This window comes from Parasteatoda tepidariorum, chromosome 4 (assembly GCF_043381705.1).
Source record: "Parasteatoda tepidariorum isolate YZ-2023 chromosome 4, CAS_Ptep_4.0, whole genome shotgun sequence".
In the NCBI taxonomy this organism is placed as follows: domain Eukaryota; kingdom Metazoa; phylum Arthropoda; class Arachnida; order Araneae; family Theridiidae; genus Parasteatoda; species Parasteatoda tepidariorum.
Window position 1 is genome coordinate 54,461,555 of NC_092207.1, and position 22,885 is coordinate 54,484,439.

Here is a 22,885-nt window from a genome sequence, read left to right on the forward strand (position 1 = left end):
TTATGTATTCATTAACAAACTATCTTTTAAACAACAATCTTTGTTTATCGCCTTTTGAAGATATGAAGACAGGGTCAATAGAGATAGGAGAAATATTATATTTTATCACTGGAATCGATTATATTACTTACCTTATCTTCATCAGATGTTGTACGATAGGTGTTATACAACGAAAAAAAAAATATAGATAAATATCAATTTAATCTTTGGAATTGAAATATTTTCGCAAAACTTAACTATTGATTTTAAAACAGAAAAGAATGTTTTTGTATATTTTCTTATAGTTTACGTATAGAACAAATACCTAATTATTTATTTTTTTGGTGAGTATTTTGCTATAATTTGTGCCATTATTACTAAACATGTTAATTGGTGAGCTTGATAGAACGATGTGTTAAATAATATATTTGTGGATTTAAATTATAAAGAATTAATGGGTGACTGAATACAAACAACAACAAGCTTCTTAAATCCGAAAGAGCTATAGAAAATTTCAGATGTATCCCTCCGCTTATGTTATGTTTACGAGGTAATGTGTGAACAGGCTTGATATTCTCGTAAGTTATATTATTGTGATGTGTGTTTAAATTTCGGAGTAATTTTATCATTCATAAGAGTTCGCAATTTTATAAATTCTAAAAACTCATGAGCCTAAAATAAAGTTAAGAAAATTAATATAACAACATAAATGAAAAGTATAGTTTGCCATGCTTTGAGTGTTATTTCTTATTTGGTATAGTGCTGAATATCGCCGTTTGTTATTTCTTGGTTAGCATCATAGAATGCTTATGGAGTTGTCCAAATTCGTTTTCAGCTGTGATTAAACGGATTAAGCTAAAGTAAAAATTAAATAACGCGTTACATCGTAAACTCTATAAGTATAATAATATTGGATGGTACGCTTTTTCAAACTTAGGCGTAAAAATAAATCGGAAGTAGTAACCAAGAACTCTGATGACGAATATTAATTATTAACCCCTAATTTCCAAAACTTTTGAATCTCACAAGGGACTGATCGTAAAGACACCGAAGATGAGCACCAGTGGAACAGCAAAGTCAAGCATCCCTGTCTTCATTCAGTACGAGGGTGGAAAACCAGAGAGCGCAGTATCAGTTCTCGTTAAACTGTTCTACTGTAAAGTGCTCAACTTCTCAATCAGGTCGTCGGACTACCTCAACGTGAGGAGCCATTCCCTATGCAGAGGATCAAAATTGTGATTGCTTGTCTTCGGATCATCCTCACGGATGTTTCCCTCCTCAGGACCGTCACCAATAGCCCATTGTGTATTTACCTGTCTATCGAAAGAACTCCTTCCGCCACAAAGTCTAATGCTATCTGCTGCTATGGAAATTAGAAATAGCGCATTTAAAAGAGAAGAACTTTTCTCTACTCTGATTTCCTCGGTCCCGCCAATTCGAAACCGAAACCTACCTTAAATATTGACCTAACACCCCGACTTGAAACAGTTAAACTTTGAAACCATAGTCACCGCCACTGCTCCAGACGAATGGCGAAGGAAGCTCTTTCCATAGACAGACTGTACCTTCCACCCATAGAAGCATCAAGTTGCCATGTTTACGAAACATTTGTTTCGTAAAACCATCTTATTTAAAGACTTGTCAGGATAAATAAATGTTCTATGCTTGCATACAGTTGATCGCAAAATATGTACTAGGTACTTCAATTAAAATATAATATTTTAAGCTTGTTAAAATAGTGCACTGCAGCTCTGTTCTTAGTTTTTTCTTAACACCTGCCACTAGGGAAGGCTCATTTCCTATCTGATCTCCTAAGATTCTGGCTAACTTATTATTTATTGGGTATTTCTTTGCATTTCTTTCACAAATGTTTAAAATTACTCTTTTAATTCTCTCTATTTGGCAAATATTACTACATATTCATGATTGAGTTTTGACTATTGTGAAAGCTGCACTTTTGGGTCCCTGCTCTTAGGGAAAAGAGGGAATAAGAAGAAAGCCGTAACAAAGACCGTATTCTTCAATCTTACTGCATGTCAGAACTTGCAATAATTTTAACGTATGTATTCAAAAGATGTTTTTTTTTTAAAAAAAAAATTAAGTTGATAAATAAAATTTTTAATCGTCTTCACTTAATCTTTAACATTAGTAATTTTTAACGATATGGATAGTTAGGCAACAGTTTTAAAAGCATTGGATACTGCTACACATTTCAGGAGAAAAGTTTATCGAGAGTTGAAAAATTGCTCACTGAGAATATTTCCATAAGGACAACAAGGAGAAACCAAATAAAACATATATTTCTGGTTGCGTGAAAAATGTCTCCGGAAAAGAAAAGTAGCATGAATAATAATTTATAATTGTTGTCAAAAGAACACGCACAAGTAGGTAAAAAGAAGGTCACTCTTAACATGTAAATGTAACTTTCTCTTTCCAAATTAAGAAATACTTAATGAAGAAGAAAAGGATTTCTTCATTGATTAAAAGCTTAAAATAATTTCTATGTTTTTAGCTTATAAAGGTTTCGTTGATATTGCTGGAAATTTAGTTTTAAAAGATCTAAAATTTAATCTTTTCTTTCCAGAATACGACGGAAAATCTTTTTATTTTCCCGTCAGTTTTGATTTGGTAAGACTAACGTGTAAGTTCAATTCACAGTTTTATTATTCAATTCTGTATTAAAATTTTCTTATTTCTAATTATACTTCTTCTGTTCGATTCACCACTCCAGTTTTCTTATTCTATTCCATTGTTTTTCAATTCAATTTTCCCTTCCATTATTACTTTTTTCAAGTCTCCATTCCAGCTTTCTTTTTCTATTCCATTGTTTTTCTATTCAATTTTCCCTTCCATTGTTACTTCATTCTATTCTCCAATCAAAATTGTCTTATTCCATTGTTTTTCTATTCCATTTTCTCTTCCATTGTTACTTCATTCTATTCTCCAATCAAAGTTGTCCTATTCCATTGTTTTTCTATTCAATTTTCCCTTCTATTGTTACTTCAATCAATTCACCATTCCAGTTTTCTTATTCTATTTCATAGTTTTTCTATTCAATTTTCCCTTTCATTGTTACTTCATTCAATTCTACATTCCAGTTTTCTTATTCTATTCCATTGCTTTTCGATTAAATTTTCCCTTTCATTGTTACTTCATTCAATTCTACATTCAAGTTTTCTTGTTATAGTCTTTTCTTTTCCATTCTTTTTCCACTATTGTTTTCCACTTTATTATTACTAAGTTCCATTGTTACTCCATTCATTTCTTCGTTACTGTTTTTTATGCAATTTTATTGTTTTTCTATTCAGTTCTCCATTTTAATTCTGTTATTCCATTGCATTTTTTCCTTTTCCATTCTTATTCTAGTTTTCTGCATCATATTCCATCATTTCATATATAAATAAACTTCCTTTTCTACTGAGACGGTATCATCCTTTTTCTCACAAAAACAATTATACCTTTTATTATCCTTCAACACAGAACTGCAGTTTAAATTTTAGTAAACTAGCTAGTCAGTAGGCGATTAAAATTTCGATTAACGATAAATTTCATTTGGAGATACTATGCCCATAAATTCCGTTTGTAACAGCCGGAAAATGCTTGTGTCATAGAAATTAATAATGTAGTACAAGGAGGAAAAAATTCGAATTAAATTACTGTACTGTATAGTAATGACATTTCAGGTAAGGAAAAAAAACATAATTGTGGTTAATAAATTAAATGTACGGTTTTTTATACAAATCATGTGATAATATTTCCGTTCATAGGGTAATAATTTACAGGAAATTCCAGTTTTAAAAATTATAGTTCGTATTACCACACATTTACTAAGGTATACTAAACTGAAATGTAAATTTAACCGAATAAGTGGTTTTATGCCATATTTAAAAATATCATGAAAAAATTACCACATTTTACCAAATTTTATTACATCTTATAAAACCTTATTTTATTGCTCATTTTACCAAAATCATTACCAAAGGCCGGTAAAAATTAGGGAGCTTTTTGATGTTCCCATAGAGTCAGAAACTCGGTAGTTTTAACCATATTTTTTTCTGAATGTAATTAATGAAAGAAAATTTATTAATTGTCTGACTGATTAGAATCGGTAACTAATATTTATACCAGTGTTTCCCAAACTTATGACTTTTGTGTACCCTTTCTAAATTTTTTGTAGCGCAGTGCACCACTCATTAAAAAATGAATGTATTTTTTACTAAAATTGCCCAAAAGTTGAAAATCACAACTGGCCGTTGACATCACTCATTATTAACTGTTAACTGCAAAAAAATAGTCCATAGAAAAATACACAATCTTAAATTTTCATGGCTAGAACTGTTTTTAAATAATAAATTTTGAAAATTTCGTTGGCTGCAAGATATTTTGCATAAGAACGCGTACCCCTGTTAAACTGTTCCCGTACCCCTGGGGGTACGCGTACCACACTTTGGGAAACACTGCTTTATACTAACTATACTTAAAGAAACGACTTTTTTAATTAAAATTAATTCCTACAGAATTTAAAACAGTTTCCACATACTATTCAAACCATGCTTTTCGTAATAAATTTTTCGGCTGGAAAGGTTATGGAATAACGTCCCTCCTACAAATCAAACTCCTCAAATTATTACCCATAATAATTTAATCTCCGTGGTGAAAAGCATAAACGTCAAATTTTATGTATCTAAACACAGGAAAACAGGCAAATCTAAAGATATATTCATCACATATTATATTGAGAAATCATAAAATGCCTATTCAGATATCATCGATATACTCATTGACAACAACCATAATGATTACAAGCCTAATACTTAGAGTGTAACATCTAGAAGAGAATATCTTTCCTATCCGGTAGAAAGGATGAATTCCAGGATTCGTGGCATTTCCAGGACGGTTGAAGACATCAAGGACGGGTTCATCTATTATGTATCTCACAGCAAAGGACCGCTAATTGGCACGTGTGTGATATATGTAAGATGTAATTAGGCAGAGCGAACTTTGCTCGGGGGGAAGAAAATGTTCGAGGAAGGCTTTCTAAATTGTGTATTAGATTGAATCTTATAATAAGGATTGAGATGTGCAACTAAGATATATTTCAACACTTAGGGATATTCTATTTAGAAGTGAATCGTTAATATTGGATTATGTGATGTAGTTATTTTTTGTTTGAGAAGGTTAATAAGATATTTTTCGAATTTGGAAAAATTTATATGCATAAAGTTATGATATATTTTTGAGGAAATCAATTTTTAAATGAAAGTAAAGTGCAAGAAATATATGCGTATTTATTCTCTGAATTATTTCTTTTTAATTTCCTACTAATTCAAAGTAATGATTTATTTATAATTTTTTTTTAGCAATTTTTAGAAATTGCTATTCTTTTGCAATTTAAAGATCTATAAAGAATGAAAAAGTCAGATAGGCGTATTTATATATCAGATTATTTAATTTTAATTCCTTTTTTGATTTGATTTTAATTTCCTAATGATTTCGTTTTATTTTCCTAATAACTCAAAGCTATGGTGTATTTCTTTTCGGTTAAGAAATTTTTTGTTGAAAGTATTGTTTAATAATTTAAATATCTATAAAGAATGAAGTAGTCATATATGCGTATTTATTCTTCTAAGATTTCATCAGCGTTGAACAACCAATTGATATGTGATTTGCAATTAGCAGTATTTAACTCTTTAGACTCATAATTGTGAACTTAATTCAGAAGACTTTTGAATTAGTTCAATTCTATTAAAAGACAATTTGAGTGAAGCTAATTCGTATTTGCGTTGCATATATCTGAGAGTTACGTAAATCTCTCACGGTTAGCTTCACGTGAAAGGGACTCTAGTCCATGTTCCGTCTACCACTGATGATATTGATATTTTACGTCAGCACTGTTGTCTGTGAGAGCCCGGAGCAGTATATGAATTGATCATTTTGCTGGGTTTCATTAAGAAGCGAGGCTCGATAACCAAATCGTCTTACTCTCTCCCAATGATAGTTACGTTGTCCATTTAACGCTAATTATTTTATATATGGAGCCGCTGTTGTTGCGAAGGACAAGTGTTTGATCCTTGGTGACAGATAAATGGGTACCAGCCAGAGATGGGCATTTGTCATTCAGAATAATGAATAAAGAATGATGAATAATTATTCAAAATCTGAATAATGAATAAAGATTTATTCATTTGTCAGAAATGATTTGAATAAAGCATTAATCATTCATTATTCTTTATTCAGTATCCTTTATTCATTAGTCAAGAATAACTGAATAACTTCACTGCTCAACAAAAATCGGCACGGAATACTCTAATTGACTACGATTATGACAACTACAAATAAAACGTTAATCCTTTTCAAGTATATTTATATAATGTTTGAGGAAATTTACTTTTATCTAACACAATGCATACTTTTGAGAAATGGTTACATGGCAAAAAAACATTTAATTTTTGTAAGTTAAAATTTTATTTTAAAATTTGAAATAAGATTATCGTTTGCTTTCAAAAACTATAAGAAATTGTGTTTTATAGATATTAGAACAAAATTTTAAAATGAACTTAAGTAACTAAACTGTTATAAACCTACTTTTTAGTACAACTAAGTATGTTACGCTGGAGTAAGTTAAAATAACATAAAAATAAATATTCATACTTGTCTTAGTTTTATGGTTAAATTCCTAAAATAAGACGTTTAAGAGCAAACGATGTTTTGCATCTAGTTATAGACAAATACATATCGCTTGCATTTTTCGCTGGTTATTCAAAATTTTATTCAGAAAAATTAGTCATGACTAATGAGTTTATTCATCAATCATTATTCAAAAATTTGTATACATTTGCATAATGAATGATGAATAACGACCAAATTTTCATATGAATAATCATTCAGAATCAATTTATTCTGAATAAATTCATCCTTCATGACACTCTCTGGCCCACAACGGGCTGTAGCGGGAATAGCGGGTCTTGAACAACGTCAACAGAGCTCAGCAGGCACATAAATCACAAAACGTGTATCTGTATTTTTTCTCCATTTTTTTTTTTTTTTTAAGCATTTTAATCCTGAAGTTGGCAGAATGATTCACATCGGATTTGAGGCTGTCACTGTTTAACTCCTTAATTACAAAAAAAAAAAATCTTAAAAAGATAAATAAATAAATAAAATAAAAATAAATAGTTAAATAAATAAATAAAATAAAAATAAATAGTTAAATAAATAAAATATAAATAAATAAAATGAAATGAAATAATTAAGTAAATAAAACAAGATAAAATAAAAAATAAATGAACAAGATAAAATAAAAAATAAATGAACAAGATAAAATAAAACAAATAATCAAATAAAACTAAAATATCTGTAGAGTTTTTGAAAAGTTTGTTAGGTTTAAAGTGCATAAATATTAAGAGCATTTGTATTGATCATATATACTATTAATACTTATATTTTTTGTATCTTTATTATTATATGGTAAATTTAATAAACAAGATGTTTTAGATTAAATCACAAAGTTATTTTTCAGAATTTTTTAATTTGAAATTTTTAACCGTCACTATTATTGTAGATTTTCCAAAAAATATTCTAGAACGAAAATAAACAAATAAAATTAAAAATACGAGCTATGCCACTGGGAGAACTGTTTACGATTAGCAAGAAAATAAATAAATTGTGTCTGGTTAGCAAACGAGTTTTTATGATGATAATAGAAAAGTTGAAAGTAAGAGAATCGATCTGAGAGAAAAGGTCAGTTGGAGTTCTGACCTATATTTTTCTAAAGATCATGGCACGTTGCAGTTTAACTAGAAATGCAATCCTTTACCTGCCAAGGTTAAAGAAATTCGGAGGTAAACCGGTTATTTAAACCGAAAAAGAATTTCAAAGAGATAAAGAAACTGAAAGTAGAAAATAAAGTGAAAGTTCGAAAAATCTTCTTCGATCTGAATCGACCATGTTTAAATCGTTTGATTCTAAATCATGTTCGATGGAGTTTCACAAAAAAAAAAAAATAAGCCGAGTTTCTCCTATCCGTTAGTTGCTGAATTCGAATTTACTCAAAATAGAAACATACAGTTCATTTGAGCAGGCAAAAAGTAAAAAATTACACAATTGAATTTATATCATTTTATTTTCTTTTTCACTGAAATAATTTTACAATTGTTCTGTCCAAAATATCAAGAGTGCATATCAGGAAATGAAGAAGACAAAAATAATCGATCGCGAAATTCAAGAATTAACACGCATGAATGATGCATTTAATTTATTCATAATCGAATAATTTTTTTCTCTGTTTATAGTAATTTCAGAATAGCAGAAAACAGTGGCAACAAAACTTATTCTTTTTCATTCTTTTAAGTTCTTTGTAAAGTACAAACTGCATGGTTTATTTTCTGTAATGTAGTAATAGTAATGGTGTCGTAATTCTTTCGAAGTTGTCAGGAAACATGAAGAAATGATACATTTAATTTATTCATAATCGAATAATTTTTTTCTCTGCTTATATTAATTTCAGAATAGCAGGAAAGAGTGATAACAAAACTTATTCTTTTTCATTATTTTAAATTATTTTTAATTAAGTTCTTTGTAATTCTTTGTTTATTTCCTGCAATCTAATAAAGGAGTATTATTTACTTGAAGTGAAGAAAAATATTAACTTGTTTTAGAATAATTGCATATTAACAAATTACGGCATGTTAAATCTACAACGACAATTGAAGTTAAAGTTATTTTATGTCTGTTTAAACAGTTAGAAGTTAAGCAGACTTTTATGTGATTTAAAAATAAATAAATACTTATAAGTCAAATCTATTTTTGTGTTTACCTTAAAATGAATTTTATTTTATCACAACAGAAAAGCGAAGTCAAGGAAAGTCCTTTAATGATTTAAAATATAATAGAATATTGTCAGCAGAAAAAATTAAAGTTTTGAGAACTAAAGCCAGTTATTGCTTTGAATAACAAAATATAATACTTAAATTAAAAAAGAAATAAGTGAATAAAAATTTAAAATTTTCTATTTTAAAGAAGAAAAATGCAAGTTACAATAACAATCAAATTCGACAAATTAGAAAAAAAAATATGATATTTAAATTGCGTTCAAGAATTAAAGCAATTTAAGTACTATTCGATAGGATGTTTGAATTAAGGAAAAATTAACCCGGTTCGAGGAGTTTGCTAACTAAAATTAACTCCAATAAAAAAATATTAAAACAACACTGTTAACATGCCCAAGTTAATTTCAAGAAATTATTATAGTTAATTACCACAAATTTAAATTTCCCCCATAAAAATGAATCATTCGTATAGTCGTAAACAAGCGAAAGAAGCACTGATAAAATGTTTCCTTTAAAAGACTCCATATTTGTCACCAATTGTCAGAAATGTGAAATAAATAAAATTAACCTTTTTCCTTCACTCTTTTATGATATGACCTACGTTACTTTAAAGATCGAACACGTGCCTTTTATAAAAGCTTTATTTCCATTTAAGTGTTGTCCATAAAATGTAAAATATATTTATATTCCATAAAAGTTTTTCTTGACTAAATAAATGTTTCTCTGTTTGTAATGCAAACATTTTTCTTTAACTTGACCGGTGTCGCCTTTTTAAAGTATAACTCCTTGAATATTATTATCATTTAATCGGAGTAGAAAAATAACAGTATTCAATTAAGAGGTTATAGTTTAAAAACTAGTGAAGTGCAAAAATTAATTTTTCCCGAGCAGTACAGAAATAATGGCAAATGAGTGCAACAGAATGATTTCTGTTTTATTGATTAAATCTCATTTTTTTAAAGGGTAAATTTAATGTAAATACTGATAAATCAGTAACTCCTGCAAAAAAATTTGAAGGTATAAATGAAAATAATTTGTTTTTCAACTGAAAGCAGACGTAAAAAAAAACTTATTCAATGTATTCTGTTTTGCATTAATAGTCTATTTTTTTGTAAATTTCCTAAAAAAACAAACAGACAAAAAATAACGAATTAATAATATATGAATATGGAGAAAAATATAAATATGTATATATACATAGATAAATAATAATTTGTACTTCTGCAAACAATGTTATTTTAAATGTACAGAGCACCAAAAAGAAAAAAAAATGGACCACCCAGAATAATTTTTGATCTAATGATCTGTTTCCACGTTCTAAACTCAATCTTAATGGTTCGAGCGGGTGACCTCAAATGTGCGAATTAATTAGTGCACGATGTTTTAAGATACGAAATCAAACACAAAAACAGACTTTCTCAGAATAAACATACCTCTTTTTCCTCGGATTCGGTTTTTGATCCCCAAAACAGCGGCAATCTGGGAAATATGGCCCCAATAGTTTGGTTAGGAGAGTGGTTCAATGTTCGGACCCCTTAATGTTAATTCTACTTTTTGTGTATTTCGCCATATCTCGAGAGCTTTTTAAGCGAATCGAAAAATTTGCTCACACAGTTACAAAATTAATTTATCCAAAGGTATTTCCAAGCAAAAAGTAACTTATAGCAAATATTTATTATTTCTTATTATTATATTTCATAATAGTTGAAAAAATTTTGAATCTTAAGGTATAAAACTTTTTTTAATATCATTTTAAAGAATATATTTTTGCATGGCAAAATACAAAAATTGAGCGGAATTGGTCGTACAATCCCTGGGAAACCGAATTTTAAAAAAAGTCTTATTTTTATTACAGTTTAAATTTGAAGTCAGCTGGGGGGGGGGTTAAAATTTCAGACAAGTTCTGTATACTTGAAATTGCTCGGTATACAAGTTTCGGTATACTTGAAATTGTAGCATTGAATACGCTATTGAGATTTGCTGGCAATAAAGCCCTATATTACCTAGTAAATCCAGCCAGGGCATTAGCTGGCAACACGCAGGGGACTGTTTTAGACTGTGCAAAATCTCAAACTTCGAATTATTGATGTATATATCCTCCCCCCTCCCTCCCGTTAAACTTTGGGTTTATCATTTTAAAGCATTACGGCAATTTTCAAAAAACGAAGAAAAAAAAAAGAGTTTTTCTAAACAGGATGTACTGAACCTTTATAAGTTATCTTAAACAGATAAGTAAATGGTCATATTCTCAAAGTTGGATAAAAATTTCAGAAAAAATTTCTGCGCTTAAAAATTTCTGCTTTAGTGTGCCCTGGAAAGAATATTTCGTAAAAACAACCAAATGATGAAGTAGATGCTTGAAAAGAATTTTTAAGGAATGCGCAGAAGGTAATATACAGGTTTTTATTAAAAGCAAGTTTAATTTTTTAACTTTAAATTATGTATTTTTCAATGCATTAATTGTTCCAAAAGCTTTAATATTGAAAGTATACTTAAAGAGTAAAAAATTATTGTTTTTTCAACATCTAATCATATGCAGTTTGTCATTCAGTTTTTTTTTTTCAATTTATTATTACATAAATCATTCGTGTATTATTTATATTCGTAAAAAGAAATAAATAATTGAACAATTATTTCCAGCTATTCTTTTAAGTATTATTTACCTGAAAAGAAACCTACTTTCAAGGCTAACTTTAAGACAAATGAACAACATTCATTGGTGAGTTTTTACGTAATTTGGACTACAATTTCAAGGAAAATAAAAATATTCGGGATCATTTATTTCGTTTATCATCTGTTATTCAATAAGGACAATTTTGGGATTTTTTATTTTGCTATGTAAGTTCAAACTTTTCGAATACGTTGTTTTATTATGTGTTGTAAAATTACTACTTCGTTATATCATTCAAATACTTGCTACTTTCTTAAAAATGAAATCAACATCTTCTACAATCAAAAGTAACAGTTATTTAAAATTTTTGCTATTTTTAGATATATTTTCATCATATTCGTAACAGTGGATCTATGTAGTGCAGTTATAGGATCATGTTAGCAATTCCGAAATTCAAATCGAGTTTTCACCCCTTAATTACGAATTTCAAATTTCAGAATTTTTTTTAACTAAAAAAAAGCAAAACTTCTAAGCCTGCTTAGGGATTAACAATGTTAGTCACTAAATAGGCTGACAACATTGTTTTTTTGTTAAATTTCATGCTATAAGTATGTTGTTTTAGAAAAGTTTTGGATTATTTATTTTAATATTGTGTGTTTTTTAAAGGTAAGTTTATAAATCTTTATTTAAGACATTTTTATAATACGTTTATAAGTATCATTACTTCAATCCTCAAGCTCGTAATTTTAAGTCGCAGTCCTTCTAAAAATTTTTAAATATAATTTTAAACGGTCTTTTTATGATTAGTATATTTTATTGACTATGTTTTAATTTTGATTTTCTCGATAGTTTAAAATTAATTGCTTTTTCTTGCACAGGCTTTTAAGCTTTTTTCATTATCTTAGGGGGCTCTTGTTATCCCCAAGGTCAAACTAGGAGTACGGGGGCTAGGACATAACCTCTTGAATAGGGAACCCAAAAAAGAATGTATTATTTCGTGAAAATGTTAATAAATTGTTATTTATTTGGTTATTCTGTAATTTGATTTACAATATTTATTAGAAATTTCAAACATTCTTTAACTTGCTAAATATGCTATGTTCAGCAATTAAACAATTCCTTCATTAACAATGGAGTATATTATAAAAAATCGTGAATCCATTGTAATAAACGGATAATTTTTTGGCATATTTTTTCTACAGCGGACAGTTTTTGCTAATAAATTTAGGTAATGTAAAAAAAATAAAATAATTATTTTAATATGCCAATACGTAAACTGAGAGCATTATTCAGAAGTAACTGCATAGCTAAAATGTTTTTGTTTATGAAAATATTTTGGTCGTAAGCAGTTAAACAGTCTTAAAATGATAGAAACAACGTTAGATGCATACTATGCTGATAGCATTCATTAATTTTGAAAAAGGTACAAATTATAAGGAAAAAAAGAATTCCGGGTAATTTTTTTTTAACTTTATATTTTATTAAATTTTATGTGGTGACTAATTTTTAAAAAATATGATAAAATTTAAACCGATCGTTGCACTTTTTAATACAAAGGAGAATAAATATTAATCATATAAATAAACGCATCATAAAAAAAGTCTTGATGTGACTCAGAGTCAGGAGTTCACATTCTCATTAGTTATTATTCATGTTCATGAGGAAGCATACCGAGAAAGAAGAAAGCAGGCAGCTGACACATTCTCTAGCAAGTGACGAATTCCGCACTTCATTTAAGTGAAAGTTTAAGTTATTCAAATGTGTATTCTATTTCTATAAGTATTTTAAATAACTTTCCGATATAAAATTTTCTAACTAATTTCTTATTCCGTTCGACTCTTTAATGTTGGTTCTTCTTTAAAACAAATAATATTTTTTGTGTGTTCGTTTGTTTAACTTTTCATATAAGTATTTCGACACACACACACACACACAAAAAAAAAAAAAAAAAAAAAAAAAAAAAAAAAAAAAAAAAAANAAAAAAAAAAAAAAAAAACATGCATAACTTAACAGCTTAGTGCAACGAAGAAAATACACGACTATACAATCCACTATATAATTAATTTAGATAATAGGAATTTTTAATAAACTTTTACTTAAAGTTTTCCAGTAGGATTTGAAAATTTAAGTTATCAATTCGCAAAAATCTATTGAAAAAATTGCATTACTTTTGTACATTAATTAAATACATAAAGATTATTAGAAATTAAATTTATAAAAATTATTTTTCATAATTTTTTTTTGTTTTGATTGAACGGACAATTTAATTTACAGTTTTCAAGGAAGAAAACTTAAAATCAATTTGAAATTTTTTACTGTTGACAAAATAATAAATAACAATAGCACTTGTGAATAAACTATCCATGAGTAAATTATAAATAATTAGAGTCCAAAAATAATATTCTCAGGAACACAATTAAAAAATAAATAAATAATAAAGCAAAAACTGAAAATTAAGCAGAAGGAAATGATTTTTTAATTTTTTTTCTGGAAAAAGAAAAGCAACTGTTTTTTTTAAATTCTATTTTTTCATGAACTGTTAAGAACTTATAATTTTTTCATAACTTTTTAAACTTTTGAAAAATATCTCACTTTCTAGAAATCGTGAATATTTTACAACCATTACATTAATTAAATTAATATATCCTTTTAAATAGCTGCTAATGTGTAATGAATATATAAATATTTTAGAATTGGAAAATAACTTTCTTTAGAATAAAATTAAAAAAAGAAATCTTTTGGTAAAATATCCATAGAGTTATAGAAAAAAAAATAATTTATCATTATTATGGATTATTAAGTGTATTAAAATATCTAGTCATTAAAGTTGCGACAGAAAATGTGATTTATAGTTCATTTTAAAATAATGATATAGAAGACGACAAACCTTGAAATGGAGCATTTTTGGCAGCGTTTGACTTTAGCGACGACGCAAGGAATTTCACAACCAATCACGTTGAGGGAGATGTGAAAATTGTTGATGTTTACATTCGATGCTGAAATCGACAAAACAAAGACTAAAAGTGTAGTGCTCTTGACTCGTGTGTTGATATCGTTATCAAATGATCATGTAAAAGTGCATTTTTTAAAAAAATTATTTTTTGTTGATCAATATTAAGTAAGTATTTACATTAAAATATGTATCCAAAGAACTGTACTATTTACATTTTATTTTTCGTTTGGACTGACATTTGGCAATTCATATTTTGTTTATGAAAACTTTTGTGTTGCTATTTAGAGATTATTTGACTATTTAGTACGATACATTATATTATTTTTGATTACTAGTTTTTGTGTACTTTCTGTATGTTGAGTTAACGAAATTTATTTCGTATTTAGATATAAACACTAGCGCAATTTTAGTGCTGTTTTTCTTTTAAAAAAAAGAAACATAAGTGTTTGTTTTGATCTGTCATTTATTTTAACCGACCACATTCTATTTAAGTATTTAAACAACATTCAAAACCTGCTCGTTTCAATTTCATTATTACAATTCTAAAATGCTAGAATAAGCTAGCAAAACAGTTTTGTTTGTGAAACGTATCTTTTAATATCACGAAGATAATTGGAAGTAGGGTTTACATAAAGAACTAATACTTTTGAATCCTATTTTAATGGATAATTTAAGAATTTGTAACTGAGAAAATTTTGTCAAAATTTTTGAATGGTATTGATAGTTGTTTTTTTATTTTTTAAACTGAACTATTGTCATTAGAAACCTCGAAAAATCTGATTTGATAGTATAAATAGTATAACTTATTGTTTTCAGTTATTTATTAATTTTTTTTTTTATATTATAGGTTTTATTTTAGTATTATACTTTAAGTTAAATTTAAATATTTAGACAGGAAGTCCTAAAGAAAAGTTGTATCAGCTGCACCTACTATCATTGTTATTCTTATTATAAAAATTTCTAATTCCTTTTGAATTTTATATTAGTAATATAAGAAGGTTAATATTAATTGTATTCTAATTTGAACTCTGGTTAGAGTGAAAGAAATGAGACATGATTTTCATTAATATAGCTTTTTTTTTAAAAAAAAAAGTTTTATTGTTATTAAAGTGTGATGTGTACTAGGTTGTAATTCTAAATTAAGTAAGATTGTTTACGTTGAATTGTCGGAAGATGTTAATTTTATTTAATATGAAATTAAATTTTACGAACCTTTAATAATCCAGCATTTTCCGGCTCTTAATATTTCAGTTTGTTTTCTGTTAGATGAAGTTTATTATTGATATTTGTAGGGTTCACACCAGCAATGAAAATTTAGTTGTCCAATAGGACCAACATTTAGTGGTCCCAAAACTTATTATGGTCAATAAACTTTAGAAAAAAATCAAACTTTACAATTATATATTTCATGTTATGGTATACGCATCAAAAATTATTAATTGCCATCTATAACACCCTAAAACTAATTAGGTTTAATATCCCATAATGATTGAGAATTAATAGTTATTAAAATTAAGTGAAAAAAATTTAGAATAATAATAGTAAATAGATTCAACATAGAAATTATAATGCTGAGACCAAATAAATAAATAAGTTAGGGAAACAGCGAGAGTAAGTAAGTAAATATGTATTTTAATTATTATATGTATATACAAGTATAAATTAAATATTATATGTATATACACGTTTAAGTAAATATGTACATATACTGTTGTAATTTTTGTTTTTAATGTGTAAAGTATGAATACTGTTTACATATTTAAAATATTCGTGTACCCACATACACGAAAATTACTAGGGGCAAATCCTACTTTGCGGTTTTTCAGCTTTCGCGGAAGGTTCTGGTCCCCATTAACCGCGAAAGACGAGGGATCACTGTATATATGTGTTTGAAGTACTAACTGTATAAATTGTTCTATAAAATATTTTAAATAAGTTATGCTGACATAGTATGCAAATTAATGTTTACTAAGTGTTTAGTTTATCTGCTTGATTTTTGAATCGTTCAATTTTTACTATAATAGCATATTTTATTCACTTTGATAATAAAATTAGCATTGATGTGTATAATAATTTACTAAATAGGAATATGTTTGTTTTATAGGATATAATATAGAGATCTATTTCAAGAAAAAGCAGATTCACTCACTAATTGATATTAAGGCCCAAACGAAATGAAAAATACAACAGACATTTTTAATTAGTATCTGTTATATTTTTATTTCTTACGTTTAAATTAATTAGTTCCTGTCTATTTTGAATTCCAACAAGTTTGGTAGCTTTTCCAACATTATTTATTATTTAAGAGAGAACTGACATTTGTATCTGGCTCTTACACTGATAGCTGTAGACATGTTTATTGTAAAAAAATTTAAAATTTTTTTTTTTTAAAATTGAAATTGAAGTGGTTTTTCTATTGGGTTGTTCGATTCTGCTATGTGTTGTTCATTGAAGGAGTACTAATAAACAGAAAGTTGCATGCGGAAATTTTCTCAGGGATAGGTGAGGGGGTGCCACAAGGGAAAATATTAATTTAAATACTATTCATTAAAATACCATTCCAAAAATCGTGTATATTTCTTTTTAATGAAAAATAGTTTTACGTGTGGGCATCAATAATTTTCCTAAAATTTTTTAATTTAATATAAAACCTGCTAAACCAACAAATTTTGAGCAAAAAAAAATATTTTTAACAACATTTAAATTTAAAAACTAAAGAAATCATATAATATAAAACCTGCTAAACCAACAAATTATGAGAAAAAAAATATTTTTAACAACATTTAAATTTAAAAAACTAAAGAAATCATGTTCTATTAAAATATATTATTAAATTAATGAATTATGTTATGAGAATTTGAAAAGAAACAGTGAGTATTAGTGTAGCAACAATAACAGTGAGCATTATTTATATTTATTTAAATAAAAAAAAAACATTATTGCAAATTATATATTTTTTCATTCAATGGATATCCAGCAAGGTGCCAGTCCATCTTCTTGACTTCCTTTGCTGGCATCCTGGGTAAACTGTATCATGATGGTTATCAGGGATACTGCAACGGGGAGATCTTCTAATATCTCCATCTTCTGGGTGTACTGCTAATTTGGTGTAGGGGAATGTTGTTTATATTTGTCCTCTTCTTATGTTCACACTTTTCTGTGATAAAAATAAAAATATGTAATTATTTATTATATTTTTAATATGCATTTATAAATTTTTAGTTTTGATACTATCCTAAGCAGAAAATATGTATGACTAATATTTAAATATTGACAACACATATTTTGTGTTAGGAAAAAAAAATTTTTTTTTAATAGTAGCATGTTTAAAATTTTATCTTTCTATTTTTTTTAAGAAAAAATGTTGATAGATGAAAAAAGTCAAGAGCAGCTTTCATTGTGTTTTTTTTTTTATTTCATTTTTTCCCTTTATTATTTTATAAAAATTAGAAGTTGAATTATTTTTTTTCATTTAAGTTTTGATGAAAGGATATTTAGTGAAAGCAGTATGGGAATATTTTATTCATGTTACCCTTCTTCTTTTTATTTTTAAAAACATTCTTGGCATTTCTTTTTTATTTTACAAGCGAGATGATGCTTAAGTTCATTTAGAAACTGTTGTAATATGTTATTCATGTTAATTTTTCCAATTTTTTTTGGAAAAAATTCCAGTTGTTTTAAAAATAGGAGAAATGGTGAAAAAAGTAATTTATTTACAGTTTTATAAAATTGTTGTTATGCTGTAATTGCTCTAAGTGTTATTTGCTTATTGTTCGATTTCTTTTATGTAAAAATAAAAGAAGTTTTATGAGGTAAAGTGTATTAGCAATAAAAATTTGTTATCTTTAAACTTGCGAAACTGAAAGATTCTAAACTCACACTGTATTAATTTCAAAAATTCTATTACTAAAAGTTAAAAATAATTAAATTAATGTTACTTTTATCTAGTTTTAATCTTTAGTTTAAATCACGATTTCTTGGTAGTTATGAGTGCATTAAAACATTAATATTTTTTTCAATTTTGAAACCTTTTTTTTAATTTCATCTCACAAGAGATTTTTGTTTTTGTAGCCTATTTAAAATAAAGTACTTATGTGATAACCTTTCATTCTGTCGTCTTTGTTTTATCAATTTTTCTTTGTCTTATTTTCAGTCTGCATTATGGCAGAAGCACGTATTGCTGTGGCAGAACCCAGGGTAAATACCATCGATGAAATAGCAGCTCCTGAATCTTACAAAGAAATTTTCAAAACTGTAAGAAGCACTGTAACAAAGAGATATTATAAAGTGAGGTTAGTATTTTTTTTATGAAAATACCTTACATGCATCTAGATTTTAATTTATCATGACATTTTACTTTTAATCCTCCACGTGGGAATCCGAGGGATATTAAGATATCTGTGAGAAGTACCAAAGGTCTTCTAAAAAGCTGTTCCAAGGATATGTTTCAGCTGAATCCAACTCAGGTTTTTAGCCTATATTATAATGGCTAATAGTGAGACAAAATCTAGAGAAGATTTGTGTACTGAAGTCTGTACTCAAGTTGTATCTTAAGGGTATTAAGATATCTGTGAGAAGTACCAAAGGTCTTCTGAAAAGCTGTTCCAAGGATATGTTTCAGCTGAATCCAACCCAGGCTTTTATCCTATATTATAATGACTAATAGTGAGACAAACTCTAGAGAAGATTTGTGTGCTGAAGTCTGTACTCAAGTTGTATCTTAAGGATATTAAGATATATGGGAGAAGTACCAAAGATCTTCTAAAAGTTTTAAGTATTGATAACGTAACAAACAAACAATGACAATTACAATAACAGTGTAATAACAGACACAGTTAAAAGGAACACAATTAAAAACTTAATCATGAAAATAAAGAAGAAAAAAAACTACAGCTGATAAATTCAAAATTTTTTTAATGTAAAAACTTACAAAATGGTGCCCTATAACATGAAGAAAAAAAAAATTCATTTCATATTTTCTGAGAAAGGGTGGGTGCTAAATAAAAAAGTGAACACCCTAACTAACTTATCATTAAATAACCGGATTTTCATATACTAGAACTCAATCTTAATGGGTGCAAACCCAAATTTTAAATGCGCTAATTAATTAGTGAAAACGATATTCTACAAAATCTGACACAAAACAATTATTATAATTATGAAATCAGACACAAAACATAATTTTTCTAAACAAATCTATGTTATTTCCGTGGATTTGGAGTCTTGACTGTTAGTTAGCTGCAATTTGAAAACTATGGTCAGGGTCACAAAAGTTTAGGCAAGAAGACAGTCCAAAGTTTGGAACTCTTAATGTTGATTTCACTTTTCTGTGTATTTCGTTAAATTGTGAGAGATGTTTAATTTTAAGGGAATCAAAAGATTTTTTTACACAGTTATAAAATTCGTGAATCTAAAGATAATTTCATATAATAACAATTTTTATTATCATTAATTATTTTCGCTTAAAGAAGTCTAAACATTCAAAATTTTACACCATTCTTAGTTTTAAATTACAAAATACAAAATTTGACCGTAATAGATCGAATAGTTTCTAAGTTAGCAAATTCCAAAAAGCTGTATGTTTAAAACTTGATTTCGTGAGAACTATTCATCCAATTTCATTTAAATTTTGTATTTTGTCATAATTATCAATGTAATTCCTTACAATTCAAATTCATTTCATTAGATAAAATAAATTATAATGGTTATTACTTTACATGGAATTATATTGGATTTTATAATTGTATACAAAAGCCTTTTCGATTTTCTTATCAATTTCTCGAGAAATATGCAAAAGGTAAAATTAACATGAAGCGGTCCAAACTTTTAACTGCTTTCCTGCATAAATTATTGGGACCACATTTTCCAGATTGGGGCTTTCTGCCCTTTTCATATTTCATAGGTCAGAATACCAAGTCTGTTGAAAAAGATTAAAGAAATCTGTTTATTATGAAAACATACTTCTTAGTGTCTGATTTCATAACTTAAAATGTAGTCAGCATTAATTAATTAACATATTTAAGGTTAAGTCCTTGAACTATTAAGAATTTGAAAATCCGATCATTAGATTAGATCAAAAGTTATTCTTAGCATTAATTTTTAATTTTGCTCACAGTATATCAAATTTGACCATTTACTATGAGCTGGATTAGAACACCTGACTCCTCTTATAAATAAATTATTTATTTAGTCTAAATTAAAATTAAGCTTATATAAGAAAATATGTTGACTTTTTTCCACATTAATTTTGAAGCTGATGAAATTTTTCTATTAACACTTAATAAAAATAAATTGTTACTTTCTATGTCAGTCGTAAAGTTTTTCAAGAATCTCTGGGGGATTCTTTCTTCTTTTTATGGTCTCATTGCATTATTGAGACTTAGAAAAGATAATTACTTTTAAAATCAAACTAAGTATCCTTGAACATGAAATGAACAAAGCACACACTGAGTCAAGATCAAGTTACACTCTAAAATCTGTTTAAGTTTTTATAAATGTTCGACTTTCTAGCACAGGTGGAAAATTAGTAACTGATGTAGCTCCTTATCATGTAATTAGTTTAAAAAAGTTTGTCAATCAAAGAACCTCTCTCTTTTATTAACCCTTCTCACTTTTTTCTAAGTCTCCACAAAGAAAGACAATTTAAAAAGTTTCAAGCTTATCTTATTTTCAACAATATTTAGAGAAATAGTATTTTTTTGCTGAAAAAAGGCAAAAGTGTACGGGGCAATTATCAGTCCCCAAGATGTTTCAGAGATGCTTTGATTTAGACATGTTAGTGTAGAAAATCAATTTGTTACGCTTGTTTACATGAAGTTTCTTCCCTACTCTATTTTTGTATTTCAGGTCTATTCACTAATTATATATGTTGTCTGTTATAAAAAAAGCATTGGTCATTTTGTGTTGAGATACCAGCTGTACACAACATTCTTTCTCATTTCTCCGGAAATGAAATATAACACAATAGCAATTTAGTTTAAAGCATGATCATGTGTAAGATCTTATAATCAAATAAATATAGAAATTTTCAAATTCAAATAAATATGGAAATTTTCAAATTCAAATAAATATAGAAGTGTAAAAAAATAATTATAGAAATTCTTTTTTTCTTAGATGCTCTCTGGTGCCCTTCGCACGTACTTAGTTTGCTTAATGGTTAATTTGGCCCTGGTTTTTGGAACAATTCTGTTGCCAAATCCTAAACCATGTCTGAGGTTTCTTTTTGAAACTTTAAATTTTTATAAGGAACTTTTGAACAAATTTTATTGTTGCAATTGCAGTGATTTTGTCTTATAAATGTGCTAATTATGAAATTTTTTTGTTTTTAGAAATTTAATCTACAACGGAGTGTGGCCAGCTTCTCTATCCAATGTCAGAATAACAGTCTTCACTTGTCTTCTGTTAATGATTATTGAACCTCATATAACATTACCTATAAACACATTTTTATGGAATATTGCTCATATTTTGCATATTCCAAAAGGTATGTTAAATGGATTTAATTAATATAGATTAATATTCATGTGAAATGAATTTCATAATGGGAATTTTTTATATATATATATCATATAATGTCAATATATATATATATATATATATATCAGGGCTTGAAAAAACTCAGAAATTTTACCAGTCCCCGAGGTCGGCTTGTCCAACAATGCACCCGTCCTCCGTTGAAACTAACCCGTCGCTTTTAAATAAATAAAAATATAATTTTCTCCTATTTATTACAAACATTTATATAAATTGCGCAATGAATTAGTCGTTACTAGGATTACATTATACAGTAATAAAAGAAATACTAGGTTACTAATAGTAACCTACTATTTCTTTTATGAAATAATTTGAATAACAAGGGTCAAGTTATCTGGAATGTCAAGTTATCCGAGGGTACTGCATATTTTAAATGAATCAAATATGACGTTTGCCAGTTCCACAATCAAGCCAATGATTTACAGAGGTTTCTGAACAGAAATCTGAAAGGGGTTTTTCATTTAGGTAGATGTTCATAATTGCTTTTAAAGCTTCGTGTTTAAAACCAGTACGTATTGTGTTTCTTTGTAGGTTTATTGCTGCAAAGCCCCTTTCAACCGCTGCAGTACTCCCAGACAGAGAAAACGTCAATATATGCACAGTATGTTGCTGTATTGTGGGTCATTTTGCTGTCTTGTAACTTACAAGACTCTTGTAAGATAAAAAAAATTGAAAATGTATCACGAACATTAACGGGAAAATGGCTGTCCGCACGGACGTCGGATTCGAGAAATTCCTTGTCCGCGGAGAATTTTTGACCGTCGAGGACGGGCGGACGGGCTGTTTTTCGAGCCCTGCTTAAAAGATGTCAGAATAATATACTCGGAAAAATTCGATGCGATCACAGAGCCAATTAAATTATCGGAGTTAATAACAATTAGAATATCAACTGCAGCATCAATCACCTGCATTGTTATAAATATAATTTGTGTGTACCAATAGTTGATTAAAATAGTGAAGGATTAATTAAATTTGTGAGAT

General features: G+C 27.6%; 1 protein-coding gene across 3 annotated transcripts in view; it reads left to right on the top strand.

Annotated features, from left to right (window-relative positions):
• The first annotated feature begins 304 nt into the window (after positions 1–304).
• Positions 305–22,885, top strand: part of LOC107452079 (carnitine O-palmitoyltransferase 1, liver isoform) — a 53,152-nt gene continuing 30,571 nt past the window's right edge. The window contains exons 1-3 of one of the 3 annotated variants that reach the window (XM_071179860.1): positions 305–323; positions 18,525–18,663; positions 21,700–21,854. In XM_071179860.1, coding sequence (XP_071035961.1) covers positions 18,533–18,663; positions 21,700–21,854 — 286 coding nt within the window. In that variant the 5' untranslated portion in view covers positions 305–323; positions 18,525–18,532. Of the gene's footprint in view, positions 324–11,626; positions 11,646–14,367; positions 14,537–18,524; positions 18,664–21,699; positions 21,855–22,885 lie in introns of those variants that run through there. The other 2 variants (XM_071179859.1, XM_043049332.2) reach the window with 2 other exon arrangements.